The following is an 18,392-nucleotide window of genomic DNA, read 5'->3' on the forward strand; positions in this document are numbered from 1 at the left end:
GGCACCGCACTCGCGAGTTCCCGCCCCGCGTGGGGCGGCGGCGAACCGAACCGCTGCTGGCAGAAGCAGTTCCCAGCCCTGTGCGGGTGAGAGCAGAGCGAAGCGCGCCGCTGGCACCGCGGGCCCGCGCCCCGCTGCTCTGGACGGACGCCCGCCCCGCTCGCCCTGCGCGCGACGACCTTGACCCGCCGCCCGGCCCCGCCCCCGCCTGGCCCGGGGCTGCTCCGCGGATCCCCGGCAGCTTTGCTCCGCCCCGCGTTTTCCAGGCCTCCCGAGGCCGCGCCTGCGCCGGGCGCCGTGGCTGGGCGTGAGGGTGTCCGGTCGGCGTGCCTCGCCATTGGTCCGCCTCCGGTAGCCCCATGCCGTGCGTCGCCCCCATAGGCGAGCGTGGCTGTCCGTCAGCGGGCCCGGCGCCGGCTCGCAGCGCGCCCCGCGTGTCCCGCCCCGCGCCGCCGCTCGTCGCTCGCCGGCCGGCGGCCTCGCGCGGCCCTCAGCTCCGTGGCGGCGGCGGCTGCGGCGGAAGGCGGCCCGGGCCCTCGCAGGCCCATGGCGGCGGCCGCGGCGCTCCCGGGCGCGGGCGGGCCTCCCGCGGGCGGCGGGGCCGGGGGCGGCGGGGGCGCGGGAGGCGGGTCCCCGCCAGGCGGCTGGGCCGTGGCGCGCCTCGAGGGCCGCGAGTTCGAGTACCTGATGAAGAAGCGCTCGGTGACCATCGGGCGCAATTCGTCGCAGGGCTCGGTGGACGTGAGCATGGGCCACTCGAGCTTCATCTCGCGGCGCCACCTGGAGATCTTCACGCCCCCGGGCGGCGGCGGCCATGGCGGGGCGGCCCTGGAGCCGTGCGCGCCGCCCGGGCCCGACGCCGGCGGCGACTTCTACCTGCGCTGCCTTGGCAAGAACGGCGTGTTCGTGGACGGCGTGTTCCAGAGGCGCGGGGCGCCGCCGCTGCAGCTGCCGCGTGTGTGAGTGGGGCCGGGGGCGGGCGCGCGCTGCGGCCTGGCCGGCGGGGCCGGGAGCGCGACCCTCGACCGCAGCCGCGCGGCCCGCCGGCACCTAGACCGCGATCCCCGAGCCACAGTCAGGACCAGGTCCAGGCCCCGACCCCCGACCCCCGACCCCCGAGCGGGAGGACCCGGTTCAGGACCCACGCCCGTTGATGAACTGCCGAAAACTGAACCCTCTAATTTTCTTAACTGATGATAGATTGTCTGTTACTTGCTTTTCTTCTGCCCACTTACAGGCCCCCCCCCCCCGGTCTGCTGCCAGGACCCGGGGCCCCCCACCCAGGCCAGGACCCCCACTGGGATCCAGCCCCCCCCCCCCCCCACGACTCTGGGCCTCGGTCCCACCGACAAGTAGGACGCGCGTCAGGACGCGCACCCGGAGCCCCGGCCCGACCGCGAGGCGCGGCCTCGTGCGACCCCCCCGCAGCCCGAACCCAGACCACGTCCCCCGGCCTCCTTCCGCCGACCTGCCGTCGAGCCAGGTCCCGATATGAGGCCCCGGCGCCCCCGCCCCACGCCCGGGCACAGACCGCAGCCCCAGCGCGGGACGCCGGCCTCACCTTGCAAAGCCCGAGGCTCAGGCACCTGCGCACGCGGCCGTTTTCCAGGGTTTCTGTGCGCGCGGAGTTCGCGTCTGTCCCACGAACAGCGCGTACGCAGCCCCGAGCAGAAATGTGAGCGGCTCCCGTTGATGCACCGCCGGAAACTCGAATCTCTGTCCTAACTGGTTAGCTTGTCTGTTACTTCTTGTTGTTCTACCCACTTTCAGTAGTGAACTGTTCAAGAGTGTTTGTTTTTTAAACTGCGGGGACTCCTCTTTCCCTCTTGTATTTTTGGTAGCCTAAAAATTGAAAGCGTCAATCATGATGAATGTTTATATCTATCCTCTGAACCTTAAAATTTTTGGAGAACGATACTTTTAGCATAACTTTTTTAAAAAGTTGATTATTTAGAAATTATAGAGTCAGTTAAGTGAGCTTCGTGGGGAAGTGTCAGTCCTACTACAGAAGAGCTTCTAAGTCATCATTTACTCTGCTTGAAAAATAAACTAGCTCTTTAGGAAATGCTAATTACTCCTCAGGGGCTCCTTTCAAGATCATTGCAAGCAGAGCCTTTGTCCACAAACTGGAATTTTTAACTGCTCTCAGTTGTTGGAGATGCTCGTCAGTAATTACGAGCTGTTGCTTTTCTTAATTCTGTGATTTTTGTACGAATGTTCTGTGCTATTGATTAGCCTGGATCGCTGCACCGTCTAGTTCCTAAACCTTGATGGGAGCCTTTTAGAGAACATTATTTTCAAACCAAAATGCTATTCATGTGTGTTTATACTGTAGGTTTTTAAAATCAATAGCAGGGCCTGAGAGCTGCCTTTTAATCTGACAGTTTGTTGTATACAAATAACTTGATGTCACAAGAAAGGATAGTCTCTTTTTATTTCCAGGATTTGAGGTTTCTTAAAGAAAATCCTCTTATTGCCATTCAGTCAAAACCATTTGTGTTGACATGCTAAACGTGGAAATATGTTTACCTTTTCGTGAGGGCACATAATTCAGACTTTTTGAGGGTAGAGTGAGACTTGCAGAAGAAAGTGACGATTAAGTAAGAAAGACTGTAGGGTGGAGGCCAGGCCTCTGACCTTCACCTCCAGCTTGTATACAGGGGAGAGTCCCTGGGGCCACCAAGGCTACCATGAGCCCTGATTATGTTATGGGCCTGGGAACCTCTGCCCATAGTGACAGGGGTGAGTGGCTTTTTTCACAGAAGGGAGTTTGGTATTTTTATAGTGTGAAAGAATTGGACAACTGGTAGCACTTTGCAGCACCTCTTTTTTTGTAAGGCATCATTTCCAAATTTTTGGTGTAGGGTGGTAACAAATACAGGTTAATGGGATAAACTGTAGAGAGAGTTGGTACTAGCTAAATGTAGATGAATTGTTTTGAAAGTCTTTTTCTTGAAGTTAAGCTCAATTTTGTATTACAAGTTCTTTTTAAGTTAAAAAATGAGATTGTGTCAGTTAAAAAGCACACATAATTTAGAGCAGCTAGGCAGAGATTAAAATACTCACAACTGCTTATTTCAGATTTGCCAATTGAATTGAAAGTCACTGTACAGTTAAAAAAAGAAAACAAAACACATGTTTGGCCTCATACTTGAATGACAATGATTTTACTCCAGCTCAACTTTGAAATGAATTTACATTTTGTAGTTAGTATTAAAAGTTTATCCACCCAGAATTTGGAAGACTACATAAGCGGTTTAGACTTAAAATATGGTTCATCATTTTATTGGAATAATAAATTGTGTATTAATTTGGGGGGGGACTATGATCCTGTATGTTGGCTGTCATGTTGTGAATGGTTTGGGAATACAAGTGCCTTTTCCATGGTGGTTGGTGAGGCCCATGCCCAGCGTGGACCGGCCCCGTGTGTGGGGGCGCTGAATGTGCCCAGGAGAGCCAGGGTTGGTGGTTTTCTAGAAAATAAGTATTTCCACAAATCCTTAATATTCGGTCGAATATACGGGGTGGCGTTTTTCTTGACTTCCCATCGGCACAGGTGTTGGGGTCTGGGGACTCTGTGGGGCAGGCTCAGTGAGAGAGCCTGGGGCCATCCGGTGGGGCTCCTGGTAGTAGGCAGATGAAGCCTGGCTGGCTCCAGAGAAGGTGGATTCTGGCTGGAAGGGGCCTTGGGGCTGCCTGTGGAGGGAAGTTTGTCTGGACCTGGTGGGGGAGCAGTTTCACAGTAGTCGGTGACAGAATGGAGAAGGTCCATTTGGGGACAGGTCCTGTTTGTCTAAGGACCTGTGTCCTGCCTGAGTGTGCAGGGAGGTGTTCAGGAGGATCTGCTGGGCAGGATCATCTCCCTGTGGTGTTGCTTTTGTTGCCATAGTAGCAGACTAAGTATGATTAATAAATAAAAATAAGTAACTCCAACAGTTTATACTTTGAAATGTCAAGTGAATTTGACGTGTTTTTGATCAGTAAGATCCTAGAATATCTAACAGTCAAATATAAATAGAACAACTTGAATTTACTATTGCCTGGAATTATTTAACATGCAGAACTGCAGTGGTGCTTATGTAGAAAAGTGACCCTGTTCCAAATCTAATTTAACTGCCTGCCAGGTAATGATACAGCAGTACCTTCTTTCCTATATGGCATGTTTGAAAACTTGCATATCAATTTTGGTAATGTCACATTTGAAGACTTTCTTATTAAATCAGAGATGGCATCCTCTGAGGTGAGGAGTGGAGAGAGGTGAGCAAAGAGCAAACAGTGGCTTCTGGACCTTTCCAGGTAGAGACTCCAGAAAAGAACTGAAGGAACTCATAGTGACCCAATCCTGCTCAGAAGTGGGAATGAGGCAGAACTGAGGTTCCCAGAGAATACTGGTACCAAGAGAGGGAAATAAAGGTAGTGCCAAGAGAGGAGACAGCCCTGTGAAAAGGACAGTGACCTGCAGTGTCACATTCCTAGGGGAGCTGTAGGATTGGTGGTCAGGACACATTTTGGAGGATGAAGAAGGCTGGATGTGGGGCTGCAGAGCAAGGTGGGGAGTGGAGGTGTGAGAAGTGTGTGGGGTGGGGGATGGTATTGTGAAGAGAGCAGAGATCAGATTAGGGTTGGGAGGACTGGAAACCCTGTGGGTCAAAAGGGTGAAGTGGGCGAGGGAACCATGGAGAGATGGAACCAGCAGAGGCCCTGTCACCCCACAAAACAGACAGGTAAGATGTGCAGGAGGGCAGGGTTCCCAAGAGAAGATAAATCTTGATGTCTTGCTTGAAGACCTGAGCAGAGCCACTAGTGAGGTCTGGCAAGTTTTCTTGTTCTAGGTCTGCAGGGTTGGCTGAAACACCTTCATTTATTACCTGAGACTGACCAGCTTATAAGCAGAGCTGAGAGCTGGGGTCCAGGATGGTTGGACTCCAGGACCCAGGAGTGGGCATCATGTAGTGGCAGGTGCACAGGAAGAGGGGCAGAGTGCTTTGAAAAGTGCTCAGTGCACAAATTAATTGCTTTTCTTGACCATTATGTATTTTTCTTTAAAAGCCACAATATACATTCATTTAGCAAACTGAGACACATTTTTCCCACTGATTCGTAGACTAGGAGCACAGTGCAGCTATTTTAGCGTAATCGTTACTTCCCTAAGTTAAAAATAACCAAAAACCTGCTTGCTTCTACTTTACCTAGTGTTTAGAAGTTCTTCCAGTGGTGAACCTTAGTTTTATTTTAATGTTTACTAGATGAGTAGTTTAAGATAGTTAAGATTTAAAATAATTTGAATTTCTAGTACACTTCGTGAAACAAACCTACATGATGGGATTTGTCACCTGTAACGGTCATTTTTATGCCATCTGGTTGCGTCAGGAAACAGTGAGGATGGGCTGTGGACCTGGACAGACTCGAGCCAGATTCTAGGCCTGCCACTTAACCTGCCTGAGTTTTAGTTTCCTCGTGGGTAACACAGGGATGGTAGCTGTTGACGTTATGTGGTACAGCACCGTGCCCATGCCCCAGGTAGACATCAGACCCCGGGTGTCTTGTCCATCCAGCCATCTGGTGTGGAGACTCCCATGAGGCTCTCATGTGACATGAGTATGAAAATGTCCTCAAGGGCCAGTGCTCTTCAGCTTGCTCATAGCTCAACACACATGCACACATGCGTGCAGTAAATTGATTGAGGGCCTCTTGGAGTAGTGAGCAGAGTTGGAAGTTCTTCAGCCAGGAGAAGTTGTCTGTGCCCCCAACCTGCCAGGACCTAAAGGTAAAGACAGGCTGTGGGAGGTGGTTGGTGGTGTCCACCAGCGGGGCCAGGAGAGGTCCATCTGGGGGTGCCCTCCCTTCCAGAGCCTCTGTTCTGGTCTGGCTCCTGTCTGACGTCTTTGCAGCTTTTTTTCCTCAAAAGTTTGCAGCTTCACCACAAGCACCCCCTGGCTGAGGGGAGAGGGAACAGTGCCCCAGCTGTGCGCAGCAAGCCAGGGAGAGGAGGGTTAGAAGCTGTGCCCGTTTGTGGCATCATTTGAAGGGGACTTGTTCTTTAATGCTGTTGGCCTGGCTGTTGTTTGGGAAATTAAGGATGGCTTCGCTGTCCAATCTAAGAGCTTTGTAATTTACAAAATACTGTTTTTTTTTATATCGATTAGTATTCTTTTAAGAGCTGGAATATTTGCCTTACACAATGTTATACTTTCAGTTTAGTCACAAAATATTAATAAAGAAATTTACAGATAGAAAAATGAATAAAAATTTTTATGCACTTTAAAAATATGTTACCTAATAAAGAAAAAATGATTGTTACCTTATGCATAAAGGAGAAAACAGTAAAATATCTGAAGCATTGAATATATAATAACATACTGTAAATGCCAATATATTTTATGGACTATTATGAAAGCAGTGGTAAAAAAGCAAGTTGTAACAAAAAGTTTGAAACAACCACTTAAAATATCTTAACAATTTTAAAATCATTGTAATTCAAGTGTTTTTTTTCTAAATTTTTACTTCATGTGCTGGTGAAGGCCTTATGTTTATAAACAGGCATTCATGAGTACAGTGTATCTTACAAAATACAGAGTCTTCCACGATTGTTCTGTAAACATAACTATTGTCTGTCTACTGCTATCAATTGTAGGGTTGGAAGGCACTTCGAAACGTGACTGATTAAAAAAAAAAGAAAATGCATCTTTCATTAGGACAGACCGCTGACAGTGAATGCTGGCTGTTAAGAATCTAAAGGATTTGCTGATCCTTATGTCCCATAATTTTTGCAGGCAGTCTGCGCTCTACATTGCTCTGTGGCCATAGTAATCTTTCATTCCAATGCTTTTTCTTAGTTCAGCTGCGGTTTTTTCCAGTTGTTCAGTGTTCCATTGCCATTGTCTTCTGTTTGACTGAAGTTTGTGCACCTGACAGTGCAAACACTTAAGAATTGCACCATATCTCTTACGTTGTACCTCTATTTCTTTTCTTAATTTTTAATGGGTGTTTTTTTCTTCCTCAAGAAAACAGGTTTTTTTCAGTGATAGATTCTTTTACAGTTATAATTTGATCCTTTAGCTTTGTAATGTCTTCCTGTACTTCTTTCATCTGGTTTCCTTCTGGATTTTGGGAATCTTGTGTAAGTTCCTCTTTCATTTTCATTAGTTTTTTAACAAGATCTCGTTTTTCATGGAGTTCAGTCATGAATGACCATTTGCTTTCTATCTCCCCAAACTGTCTTTCTATACTTTCATTTTTGCATCATATTCATTATATCTTAGCATGTGTTCCTCAAAGTCTTCTTGGGCTACTTCTGTGTCAAATTTAAGCTTTACATTTTCTGTATGTAAAGATTTGATTTGAGTTTACAGGTTTCCACACTGAAGCTTGGTATTTTCTATGGTGGCATCTTGTTGATAAATTTGTCTTTCTGTTTCTTTAGTTTCTGCAGAAACAGATGCTGTTTGTTTTTCAAGCTCTTGAAGTTCATTCTTCAGGAACTCTATGACTCTTCCTTTCTTTGTGGACTGACATTCTTCTGTGCTGCTTTTCCCCTTTTTGGTTTACCTTTACTTGTGCCGCCCTGCACCCTCCGGGGCCTGCCGCCTCTGGCCTCCCGCCTGCTGACCCGCTTGGCTCTGGCCACAGGGCCCTTTGGTGGCTCTGGTTCCTGTTTTTCCCTGACGGGGCTTCTGAGCGCGGGCTCAGTGGGCCACACTGTTTTTCTTTTTTAAACTGCCTTTTTATTGAAGTATGATGAACCATATAAACTTCTGGAACTTGGACCATGGTCTCTTCTTGGGAGTCAGTGAGGACCTGCAGCTCGGCTCCCCTGCAGGCCTTGAGTGCCACCGGGGCGCCTTCTGGGCCGACAGAGGTGCTCAGGTCACCCCAGGAGTGGTGGGTCACAGAGCCCGTTTTCAGGACTAGCCTGTCAGCATCTCGCTCCCTGTCAGGGGCAGGGAAGTAAAGTGTTCCCTCCTCATCGCGCTGAGACTTACCTACTCACTTGACTTTACTCCTCCGCTCGCCTTCCAGGGTGGGGATGTGTTCATACCCTCTGAAAACGGAACAGAACCGTCGCTTTGGTGCATATCCAACATATGTGTACCCGTTGCTGCTGACCCGTTCTGGCATTACAGTGAGATGAGCGTTCTCAAGTGCTCATCATCTAGGGATGGGATTCTAGTCAGACTTGGCTCCCCACTTCCTGGCTCTCATTTCCCAGCAGGGCCCACCTAGATCTACAGCTTCAGAAGCAGAGCATATTCCAGAAGATGAGGCTGTCATAGTAACAGCAGATTTTTTCCACTGTAAAAATACAATGATTTTTGCTTTGCTGAGGAGAGTTGTTTTTGGTGGGGGAGGGGGATGAAGAAAAGGGGTTTCTAAAATAAGGAAGGCTTTATGAAAGCAATTAGCGTTTTGGATAGTATTCTTATCTGTTTAACATTTCTGTGTAGCTCATGTTTTCTTTTATGTTTGGGTTTTTGAGCAGTTTACATTTTAAGTAATGAGAATGTAGTAAGTCAGCTCCCACACTTCTGTTACCACTTTTTAATGACGAATTTTTGAATTTGCTAATGAAACGTAATACACTGGGCATGTTTAAGGTACACATTGCCATTTATCTGATTTGAAGCAGTTTGAGCACCAGAATAAGGTGCTACCACTGTCACCCCAGGAAGTGGCCCCTTGGGGGAGATTAAGAGGCACTTTTGAGAAAGCTGCCTTCCTAGTGTGTATCAATTTCTACAGTATGTGGTTGCGTTCTGCTGAGAATGCCACAGGGATTTTAGAACTATATGGCTTTTGCTGCAGTTTGTCATTTGAGACAGATTGCTTTTGTGTCTTATCCAAGGAAGGTGTCAGAGTGCAACAGTGGTTCCCCCTAGGGCACCCTTCCCCCAGGACATTTGGCAGTATCTGGAGACAGGTTAGTTTGGCACAACCAGGAGGGGGGATGCTACCGGCATCTAGTGTGTCAGGGCCAGGGAAGCTGCTAAAAATGCCAGATGCACCACATGCTCTTCCGACAACAGAGTGATCCGGCCTCAGATGTCAGTAGTGCGGAGCTGGAGACCCTCTGGAGCACAGTAGGAGAGCAGCTGTTAACAGATACTACTCTTATCCCTACTGTGGATAAATTTTAATAACTTCTTATAATTGGTATCTGCTTAAGACCTTTAAGGCACCAAGACATTTGTTTCCAATTTAATGGCAGCACCTTTCTAAAATGAAGCCCGGGTGGAGTGGCCTGGTGTACAATCTTTCCCCTTGCGTCTTTGGAAGGACACACACACACAACTCGATCCTAAATCTTACCTGGAAGAAGATTGGCTCAGCACTTCAAGGGGTAGAGAAGTAGCCTGATGTTCTCCCTCTTGGGATGTGTCCTCTCAGGTGTAGCCACTGGCTTTAGTTAGGGTGATAAAAATATTCTGAAATAATCGGGAAAAAAGACATTGAGTTGTTCTAGTTCTGGATTTGTTCCAGTTTTTCGTGGTCTTCATTCCCCTGGAAAATACAATGATTATATGAAGGAGATAATGACGATGTCATCACAGTCACACTGTGAAAGACTGCTGCCCAGCACGGTTTTCTCAAGGTATTTAGTCACTAATAATCGATAGTATGAAGCTTATCATTTGACTCTTACTTAAACAAATGCGGTACAGAAAACCCTAAACAAAATAAGTTGGAGACTTACTGTTGTGCTTTTCTGGTTTCTTGCAGAATATAGTAGCATTTTGAGTGCATAGGTGATGTTTTAGAAGTACTTCATGTTTTGCTTGTGTCTGGTATTTTTACTGTTATTATACATAAGCTGATATTATAACTATTTGTCCAAAAGGCAATTTTGCCATAAAAGATAAAAGTCACAAAAAGTAAAAGAGGGACATTCATTAAAAAGGATACAATGAAAAATGAAAATGAATAACAAAATTAAAAACACTTTATTGCAAAATATAAAATATTTGAATACATTCAAAATGTATAGTGTAGATTCATGGCAGTACTGTGCAAATAACTGCCTTTATTTTGTGGGTGGTACCTTAAGCACTTGTCTTCAGAGTCTTTCACTCATAATATTGGATTTTTTTTTTTGCTTGTTGATTCATCTCCTCCTTTGGTGGTGTGCTTTTTCATTCTTTACTAAAATGTATTCCTTCATTAAGAGAGTCTCACTTTTCCAAGTACAAGGATGTGTATTTATAACTGAGCTTTGTGTTGTGTATGAAGGCCTTCTCCTTGTTTGTTCCTGACATATTGTCACATGCCCTTTGATAGAAGTTCCAAAGTTCTATGGGAAATGTGGGTTCAAACTACACTACTGTGTAGACCATTATGGGGGTTAAGATTTATGTAATACACAAGTGGGAGTACTTTGTCAGTGGGAAAATGAAGCCAGCTGTCAACCGTTTGATGAGACCAGCAAACTGTCAACCAGTTTTATCTTCCACAGCAAAATTGCCTTATGGCCAATAGTTCTGAGGCCAAAATGTCTGCGGTGAAGATGCTTGTGGTGAAGCTCCCTGGAACTGCTTCTACCATGTCTACACTGTTGGACGATGATAGGAATTTGAGTATCAGTCTTGCAGCATTTGAGCCGGGTGGAGGAGGACGTAGTTCAAATGTGAACTGTCTTTTTCCGTTCCTCCTTAAGTCTCCTGTTCCCACTTTGCGCAGTGTCCCTCTGAACCTGCCCACAGGGGTAACTACCGTTTGTATTCCATACCATGGCTCTCACGTGTTCCATGGGCAGGCAGCTTCATCTGCGGTTGTACGCTTCCTGGGACTGTGCCTGTGACCCTGTGGGGACCTTGTTTAGTGCCAGGTACTTGATAAGGCCCAAATGTCTGTTGCTGAATTTGTAGGTTTGGATTTGGTAGCTGCCGTACCAAGGAAATGATTTAAAGTGGTTATAAATAAAATTAAACTCAGTCTTTGGTTCTGTAATTCCCTCACTTTCCTTCTTGTTTATACTGATGGTAGAGTCTCCTAAGTGGCCTTTTTGTTTTTCTGTTACATGTATTCTAAGGTTAAATATGACTGATGATGGAGCGGGAGCAGATGAAGCCTGCGTATGTGTGAACAGAATTTGCTGTAGTTGAATAAAGTCTCCAGTAATGTGCATTAGGCCACATAACTGTTGTGCTGCATGGTAACCGCTGTAAATCTGTTCCAGAAGCCAGTCAGACAGCACAGTTCTTTTTCCTCAGTGTTGCTTGAGATACACAGGGTGGGTCTGATCTTGCCTGTGTACCTGTACACTTGCTGCTTGTGCGTGCTTCTGCCACAGAGTGTGTGCACAGACCCCAGCTCCTATGGCCTCGTGCCTTGGGCTGGAGGGGCAGGTGGTCCTCTGGCTGAGGACTTTATGGAGGTCTGGGGAGACTCTCCTGGGATTGCCCAAACTGGGGCACATCCTGGGCCCTAACAAGGCCATCCAACTGTGCTCCTCCACTTCCAACCCTGTCCTGATTTGACTTTGAGACTTGGTGGCAAAACAATACTCACTTCCCCTTGTCGCCTCTTACAGCATGTTCCTAGTGTTCCAATTTGAAAATAGCATCCCCACCCCCCACCAAAAGCAGTACTTTTCTATGGATCTTTTGTTTTGTTCTCTTAAAAGTTTTTTCAGGGTGTGCATTTTCTTGTACGTGCAGATTTATCTGTTAGTCACAGTTGTGAAAATCTTCTAGTTCTTCATAACATGTGTGGGTTCCTAGTAACAGTGTTTAGGGTTTCCTTTATTGTATCTCTCCAATGAGAAAAGCTTTGTTATTATAATTTTTAAAAAATGATTTAAGTATTTTGGAAATGGTGATCAGTTTGCCATGTTTATATGCGAAGTGAGTGGCTTCAATACTTAGACCATTATTTGTTAAAGTAGTGCTCCACACCTTGGTTATAGTTGTTGGGGGACACCTTAGGGCCTTCCAACTGCATCTTGGCTTGGCTGCTGATTAACCTTGGGCAGCTGACTGAGCCTTTGTAAGTCATCGCATCGCCTGTAGGTGAGATGGCACTTGACAGAAGCCTAGTTTCCCAGTTCCTAGTGTCCAGTAGGCGCCAGGTGAAGCTCACGCTCCCTCTCTGCTCTGTGGAGGGCAGCTTTCCAGGGGCTTCACTCAAGAATCACATCCCAAGGGATTAAGGATGGTGGCATAAAAGGTGAGACAGAGACCTCCTCCTGAAACAACATACAATACGAAAATGATTGATATAACTAATCCTGAAAGAGCAACAGGCAAGAAGGCTGCACCAGACTACATGCACCTGGAGAACAGAGCAGACATCACGGAACAGGGGAACGTACCAAAGCTGTGACCCATCAGGGCCCAAGCTCTTCCCCAGCCCCAGCTCACCAGCGGGAGGAAGAGAAACAGCGTGGGGAGGGAGTGTAGGCCTGGCACTACTGAACACCTAGCCCTGGAGATCAGCTCTGGGAGCAGGAACCTACATTGATTGCATGGTTCTCTGGTGGTTAGTGGGGCTGGAAAGCTAAGACAGGTGAAATACCTGGAGAGACGGAGATTTCAGCTGCTTGTGGAAAACAGGGATTCATATCCAGCTGATCTGGATGAGCAGTCTGACAGACTTCCTAAAAGTGCTGCTAAAGGGACAAGGATTGCACAGAGCTTACTGCTCAGGAGAAAGGACAAGTAGACAAAATTGTCCAGGTGCACTCTGCCTAGCAGGTTGGGAGCTTAAACAATGTTCAGGTGCTCCATCTCCCAGCTGGCTACACAGCTCCAAGAAACCCCACCATGATATGCGGCCCACTTTGTCTTCCTCCCAGCTAGCCCACACTTGGCTCGCAAACCGGCAACCTCTGCCCTGGCGTCAGGCTAGCTAGAGGGAAGCCCTGCCTATGGCAGCTACAAACACAAAGCATAGAGGCTTACATCTGTGTGCTCGGCCCACTGGTTCTGGCAGTGGAGACAGGCATAGCAGCCGGGAAGCAGGAAACAGCTCTTTCCTCCCCCCTGGGCACCAACACCACTTACCTGCGACCCCCGATATCACTCCAGGGGCTGAGCAACTCCAGAGAGTAGAGCTTCTGGACACTAGAGGACAGCACAGACAAATATGAAACGTCAAAGGAACCTGTTTCAAAGCAAAATTATGAATTCGCCTGAGAAAGATTCAAATGCAATCGATCTTATGAATCTTCCTGAAAGATATTTCAAAATAAAAATCATTAACATGCTCATAGAGGTACAGAAAACTATTCAAGAACTCAGGAACAAATTTAGGATGGAGATCCTGTTGTTAAAGACACAATGGAGGGTATTAAAAGCAGATTAGATATGGTGGAGAAGATGATTAATGAAATAGAAATTAGGAAGAGGAATACAAAGAGGCTGAGGCACAGAGAGAAAAAAGGATCTCTAAGAATGAAAGAATACATCCATTCACGATAAAAACTCTCAACAAAATGGGTATGGAGTGCAAGTACCTCAACGTAGTAAAGGCCATATATGACAAACCCACGGCCAACATCATACTGAACAGCGAGATGCTGAAAGCTTTTCCTCTAAGATTGGGTACAAGACAGGGATGCCCGCTCTCTCCACTGTTATTCAACATAGTACTGGAGGTCCCAGCCATGGCAATCAGACAAAACAAAGAAATACAAGGCATCCAGATTGGTAAAGAAGAAGTCAAACTGTCACTATTTGCAGATGACATGATATTGTACATAAAAAACCCTAAAGACTCCACTCCAGAACTTCTAGAACAAATATATGAATTCAGCAAAGGTACAGGATACAAAATTAATACACAGAAATCAGTTGCTTTCCTATACACTAATGATGAGCTAGCAGAAAGAGAAATCAGGAAAACAATTCCATTCACAATTGCATCTAAGAATGAAAGAATACTGAGAGAGCTGTGTGACCAATCCAAACAGAACAATATTTATATTATAGGGGTACCAAAAGATGAAGACAGAGAAAAAGAGATAGGAACTGTCTTTGAGGAAGGAATTGCTGAAAAATTCCCCAATCTGGGTAAGGAGATAGTCTCTCAGGCCATGGAGGTACACAGATCTCCCAATACAAGGGACCCAAGGAGGACAACATCAAGACATACAATAATTAAAATGGCAAAGATCAAAGTTAAGGACAGACTATTAAAAGCAGCCAGAGAGAGAAATAAGATCACATACAAAGGAAAACCTATCAGGCTATCGTCAGAATTCTCAACAGAACCCTTCCAGGCCAGAAGGAAGTGGCATGATATATTTAATGCAATGAAGCAGAAGGGCCTCGAGCCAAGGATATTTTATCTGGCAAGATTATCATTTAAATTTGAAGGATGAATTAAACAGTTTCCAGATAAGCAAAAGCTGAGAGACTTTAGCTCCCACAAACCATCTCTACAGTGTATTTTGGAGAGACTGCTGTAGATGGAAGTGTTCCTAAGGTTAAGTAACTGTCACCAGAGGTAATAAAAAGGGATAGACAAAGAGTTCACAGTATGATACCTAATATATAAACAATGGAGGAGGAAGAAAAGGAGGGGAAAAAAAAGAACCTTTAGATTGTGTTTGTAATAGCATACTAAGTGAGTTAAGTTAGACTCTTAGATAGTAAGGAAGTTACCCTTGAGCCTTTGGTAACCAGGAATCTAAAGCCTGCAAAGGCAATAAGTACATAGGTATCAATAATCACCCTAAAAGTAAATGGTCTGAATGCACCAATCAAAAGACATAGAGTCACTGAATGAATAAAAAAGAAGACCCAACTATATGCTGCCTACATGAGACTCACTTTAAGACTCACCAAAAGGCATACACAGACTAAAAGTGAAGGGATGGAAAAAGATATTTCATGCAACTAATAGGGAGAAAAAAAGCAGAGTTGCAGTACTTGTATCAGATAAAATAGACTTTAAAACAAAGTCATAAGAGACAAAGGACATTACATAATGATAAAGGGGTCAATCCAACAAGAGGATACAACCATTATAAATATCGATGCACCCAACACAGGAGCATCAGCATATGTGAAACAAATATTAACAGAATTAAAAGGGGAAATAGAATGTAATGCATTCAGTCTAGGAGACTTCAACACTCCACTCACTCCAAAGTACAGGTCAAACAGACAGAAAATAAATAAGGAGATAGAGGCACTGAACAACACATTAGAACAGATGGACCTAAGAGACATCTAGAGAACTCTCCACCCAAAAGCAGCAGGATACACATTATTCTCAGGTGCACACTGAACATTTTCCAGTATAGACCACATGCCAGGACACACAAAGAGCCTCAGTAAATTAAAAAAGATTGAAATTGTACCAACAAACTTCTCAGATAACAAAGTTATAAAACTAGAAATAAATTGTACAAAAAAACAAAAAAGGCTCACAAACACATGGAGGCTTAACAACATGCCCCTATATAATCAATGGATCAGTTACCAAATTAAAACAGATATCAAGCAATATATGGAGACAAATGAAAACAACAGCACAATGCCCCAACTTCTGTGTGATGCAGTGAAGGTAGTTCTAAGAGGGAAGTATGTAGCAATCCAGGCCTATTTAAGGAAGGAAGAACAGTCCCAAATGAATAATCTAAATTCAAAATTATTGAAACTGGAAAAAGAAAAACAAATAAAGCCCAAAGTCAGCAGATGAAAGGACATAATAAAGATCAGAGAAGAAATAAATAAAATTGAGAAGAATAAAACAATAGAAAAAATCAATGAAACCAAGAGCTGGTTCTTTGAGAAAATAAACAAAATAGATAAACCTGTAGCCGGACTTATTAAGAAAAAAAGAATCTACACACATGAACAGAATCAGAAATGAGAAAGGAAAAAAATCACTACAGACGCCACAGAAATACAAAGAATAATTAGAGAATACTATGAAAATCTATATTGTAACAAACTGGATAACCAAGAAGAAATAGACAACTTTCTAGAAAAATATAACCTTCCAAGACTGACCCAGGAAGAAACAGAAAATCTAAACAGATCAATTACCAGCAATGAAATTGAATCGGTAATCAAAAAACTACCCAAGAACAAAATCCCTGGACCACATGGATTCACCGCTGAATTTTATCAGACATTTAGAGAAGACATAATACCCAGTCTCCTTAAAGTTTTCCAAAAGTAGAAGAGGAGGGAATACTCCCAAACTCATTCTATGAAGCCAGCATCACTTAATACCAAAACCAGGCAAAGACACCACAAAAAAAGAAAACTACAGACCAATATACCTGATGAACATAGATGCAAAAATACTCAACAAAATATTTGCAAACTGAATTAAAAAATACATCAAGAGGATCATACACCACAACCAAGTGGGATTCATCCCAGGGACACAACATTTGAAAGACCATCAGCATCACCCACCACACCAGCAAAAAGGACAAAAACCACATGATAATTTCCACAGATGCTGAAAAAGCGTTGGGCAAAATTCAACATCCATTCATGTTAAAAACTCAACAAAATGGGTATAGAGGGCAGGTACCTCGACATAATAAAGACTATATATGACAAACCCACAGCCAACATCATACTTAACAGTTAGAAGCTGAAAGCATTTCCTCTAAGATCAGGAACCAGACAAGGATGCCCACTCTCTCCACTGTTATTCAGCATAGTACTGGAGGTCCTAGCCATGGCAGTCAGACAACACAAACAAAAGGTATCCAGATTGGTAAGGAAGAAGTCAAACTGTCCCTGTTTGCAGATGACATGATATTGTACATAAAAAACACTAAAGAATCCACTCCAGAACTACTATAACAAATGTCTGAATTCAGCAAAGTTGCAGGATACAAAATTAATACACAGAAATCTGTTGCATTCCTATACCCTAATGATGAACTAGCAGAAAGAGAAATCAGGAAAACAATTCCATTCAGTTGCATCAAAAAGAATAAAATGCCTAGGAATAAACCTAACTAAAGAAGTGAAAGACCTACACCCTAAAAACTGCAAGACACTCCTAATAGAAATTAAAGAGGATACAATAAATGGAAATTCATCCCAATGCTCTTGGGTAGGAAGAATTAATATTGTTAAAATGACCATGACCATCCTGCCTAAAGCAATCTACAGATTCAATGCAATCCCTATAAAAATTTCAAAAGCATTCTTCAATGAACTGGAACAAATAGTTCTTAAATTCATGTGGAACCACAAAAGACACCAAAGAGCCAAAGCAATCCTGAGAAGGAAGAATACAGCAGGGGGGATCTCACTTCCCAACTTCAAGCTCCTACTACAAAGCCTCAGTAATAAAGACAATTTGGTACTGTCACAAGAGCAGACCCATAGACCAGTGGAACAGAATAGAGAGTCCAGATAGTAACCCAAGCATATATGGTCAATTAATATACAATAAAGGAGCCATGGATATACAGTGGGGAAATGACAACCTCTTCAACAGCTGGTGTCGGCACAACTGGACAGCTATATGTAAGAGAATGAAACTGGATCATTGTCTAACTCCCTACACAAAAGTAAACTCGAAATGGATCAAAGACCTGAATGTAAGTCATGAAACCATAAAACTCTTAGAAGAAAATATAGGCAAAACTCTTCTTGAATAGAAACATGAGCAACTTCTTCATGAACATATCTCCATAGGCAAGGGAAACAAAAGCAAAAATGAAAAAGTGGGATTTAATCAAACTAAAAAGCTTCTGTACAACAAAGGACACCATCAGTAGAACAAAAAGGCATCCTACAGTATGGGAGAATATGTTTGTAAATGACGTATTCAATAAGGGGTTGACATCCAAAATATCAATAGAGCTCATGCAACTCTAGAAACAAAAAGCAAATAATCCAATTAAAAAATGGGCAGAGGATCTGAAAAGACACTTCTCCAAAGAAGAAATTCAAATGGCGAACAGGTACGTGAAAAGATGCTCCACATTGCTAATCATCAGAGAAATGCAAATTAAAACCACAATGAGATATCACCTCACACCAATTAGGATGGCCAATATCCAAAAGACAAACAACAACAAATGTTGGCGAGGTTGTGGAGAAAGGGGAACCCTCCTACACTGCTGGTGGGAATGTAAATTGGTTCAACCATTGTGGAAAGCAGTATGGAGGTTCCTCAAAAACTAAAAATAGAAATACCATTTGACCCAGGAATTCCACTCCTAGGAATTTACCCTAAAAACGTAGCACTCCAGTTTGAAAAAGACAGATGCACCCCTATGTTTATTGCAGCACTATTTACAATAGCCAAGAAATGGAAGCAACCTAAGTGTCCATCAGTAGATGAATGGATAAAGAAGAGGTGGTACATATACACAATGGAATATTATTCAGCCATAAGAAGAAAACAAATCCTACCATTTGCCACAACATGGATGGAGCTAGAGATATATGCTCAGTGAAATAAGCCAGGTG

The 18,392-nt window shown here is 44.6% G+C and overlaps 1 protein-coding gene and 1 pseudogene across 7 annotated transcripts in view; one reads left to right on the forward strand and one right to left on the reverse strand.

The window, feature by feature from the left end:
* The first annotated feature begins 486 nt into the window (after positions 1-486).
* The window catches only part of FOXK2 (forkhead box K2), an 83,552-nt gene continuing 65,646 nt past the window's right edge, over positions 487-18,392 (forward strand). For 3 of the 7 annotated variants that reach the window (XR_012130986.1, XR_005055674.2, XR_012130987.1), the window contains exon 1: positions 501-959. Coding sequence is in view for 2 of the 7 variants with exons in the window: in XM_073236171.1 (XP_073092272.1) it covers positions 547-959 (413 nt within the window). In the remaining 5 variants the exon portion in view is untranslated. Of the gene's footprint in view, positions 960-18,392 lie in introns of all 7 variants that reach the window. The other 4 variants (XR_012130985.1, XR_005055675.2, XM_073236171.1 and 1 more) reach the window with 3 other exon arrangements.
* On the reverse strand, positions 4,383-12,097 carry LOC140849222 (coiled-coil domain-containing protein 122 pseudogene; annotated as a pseudogene).

The sequence above is a fragment of the Manis javanica genome, chromosome 4 (assembly GCF_040802235.1).
Source record: "Manis javanica isolate MJ-LG chromosome 4, MJ_LKY, whole genome shotgun sequence".
In the NCBI taxonomy this organism is placed as follows: Eukaryota; Metazoa; Chordata; class Mammalia; order Pholidota; family Manidae; genus Manis; species Manis javanica.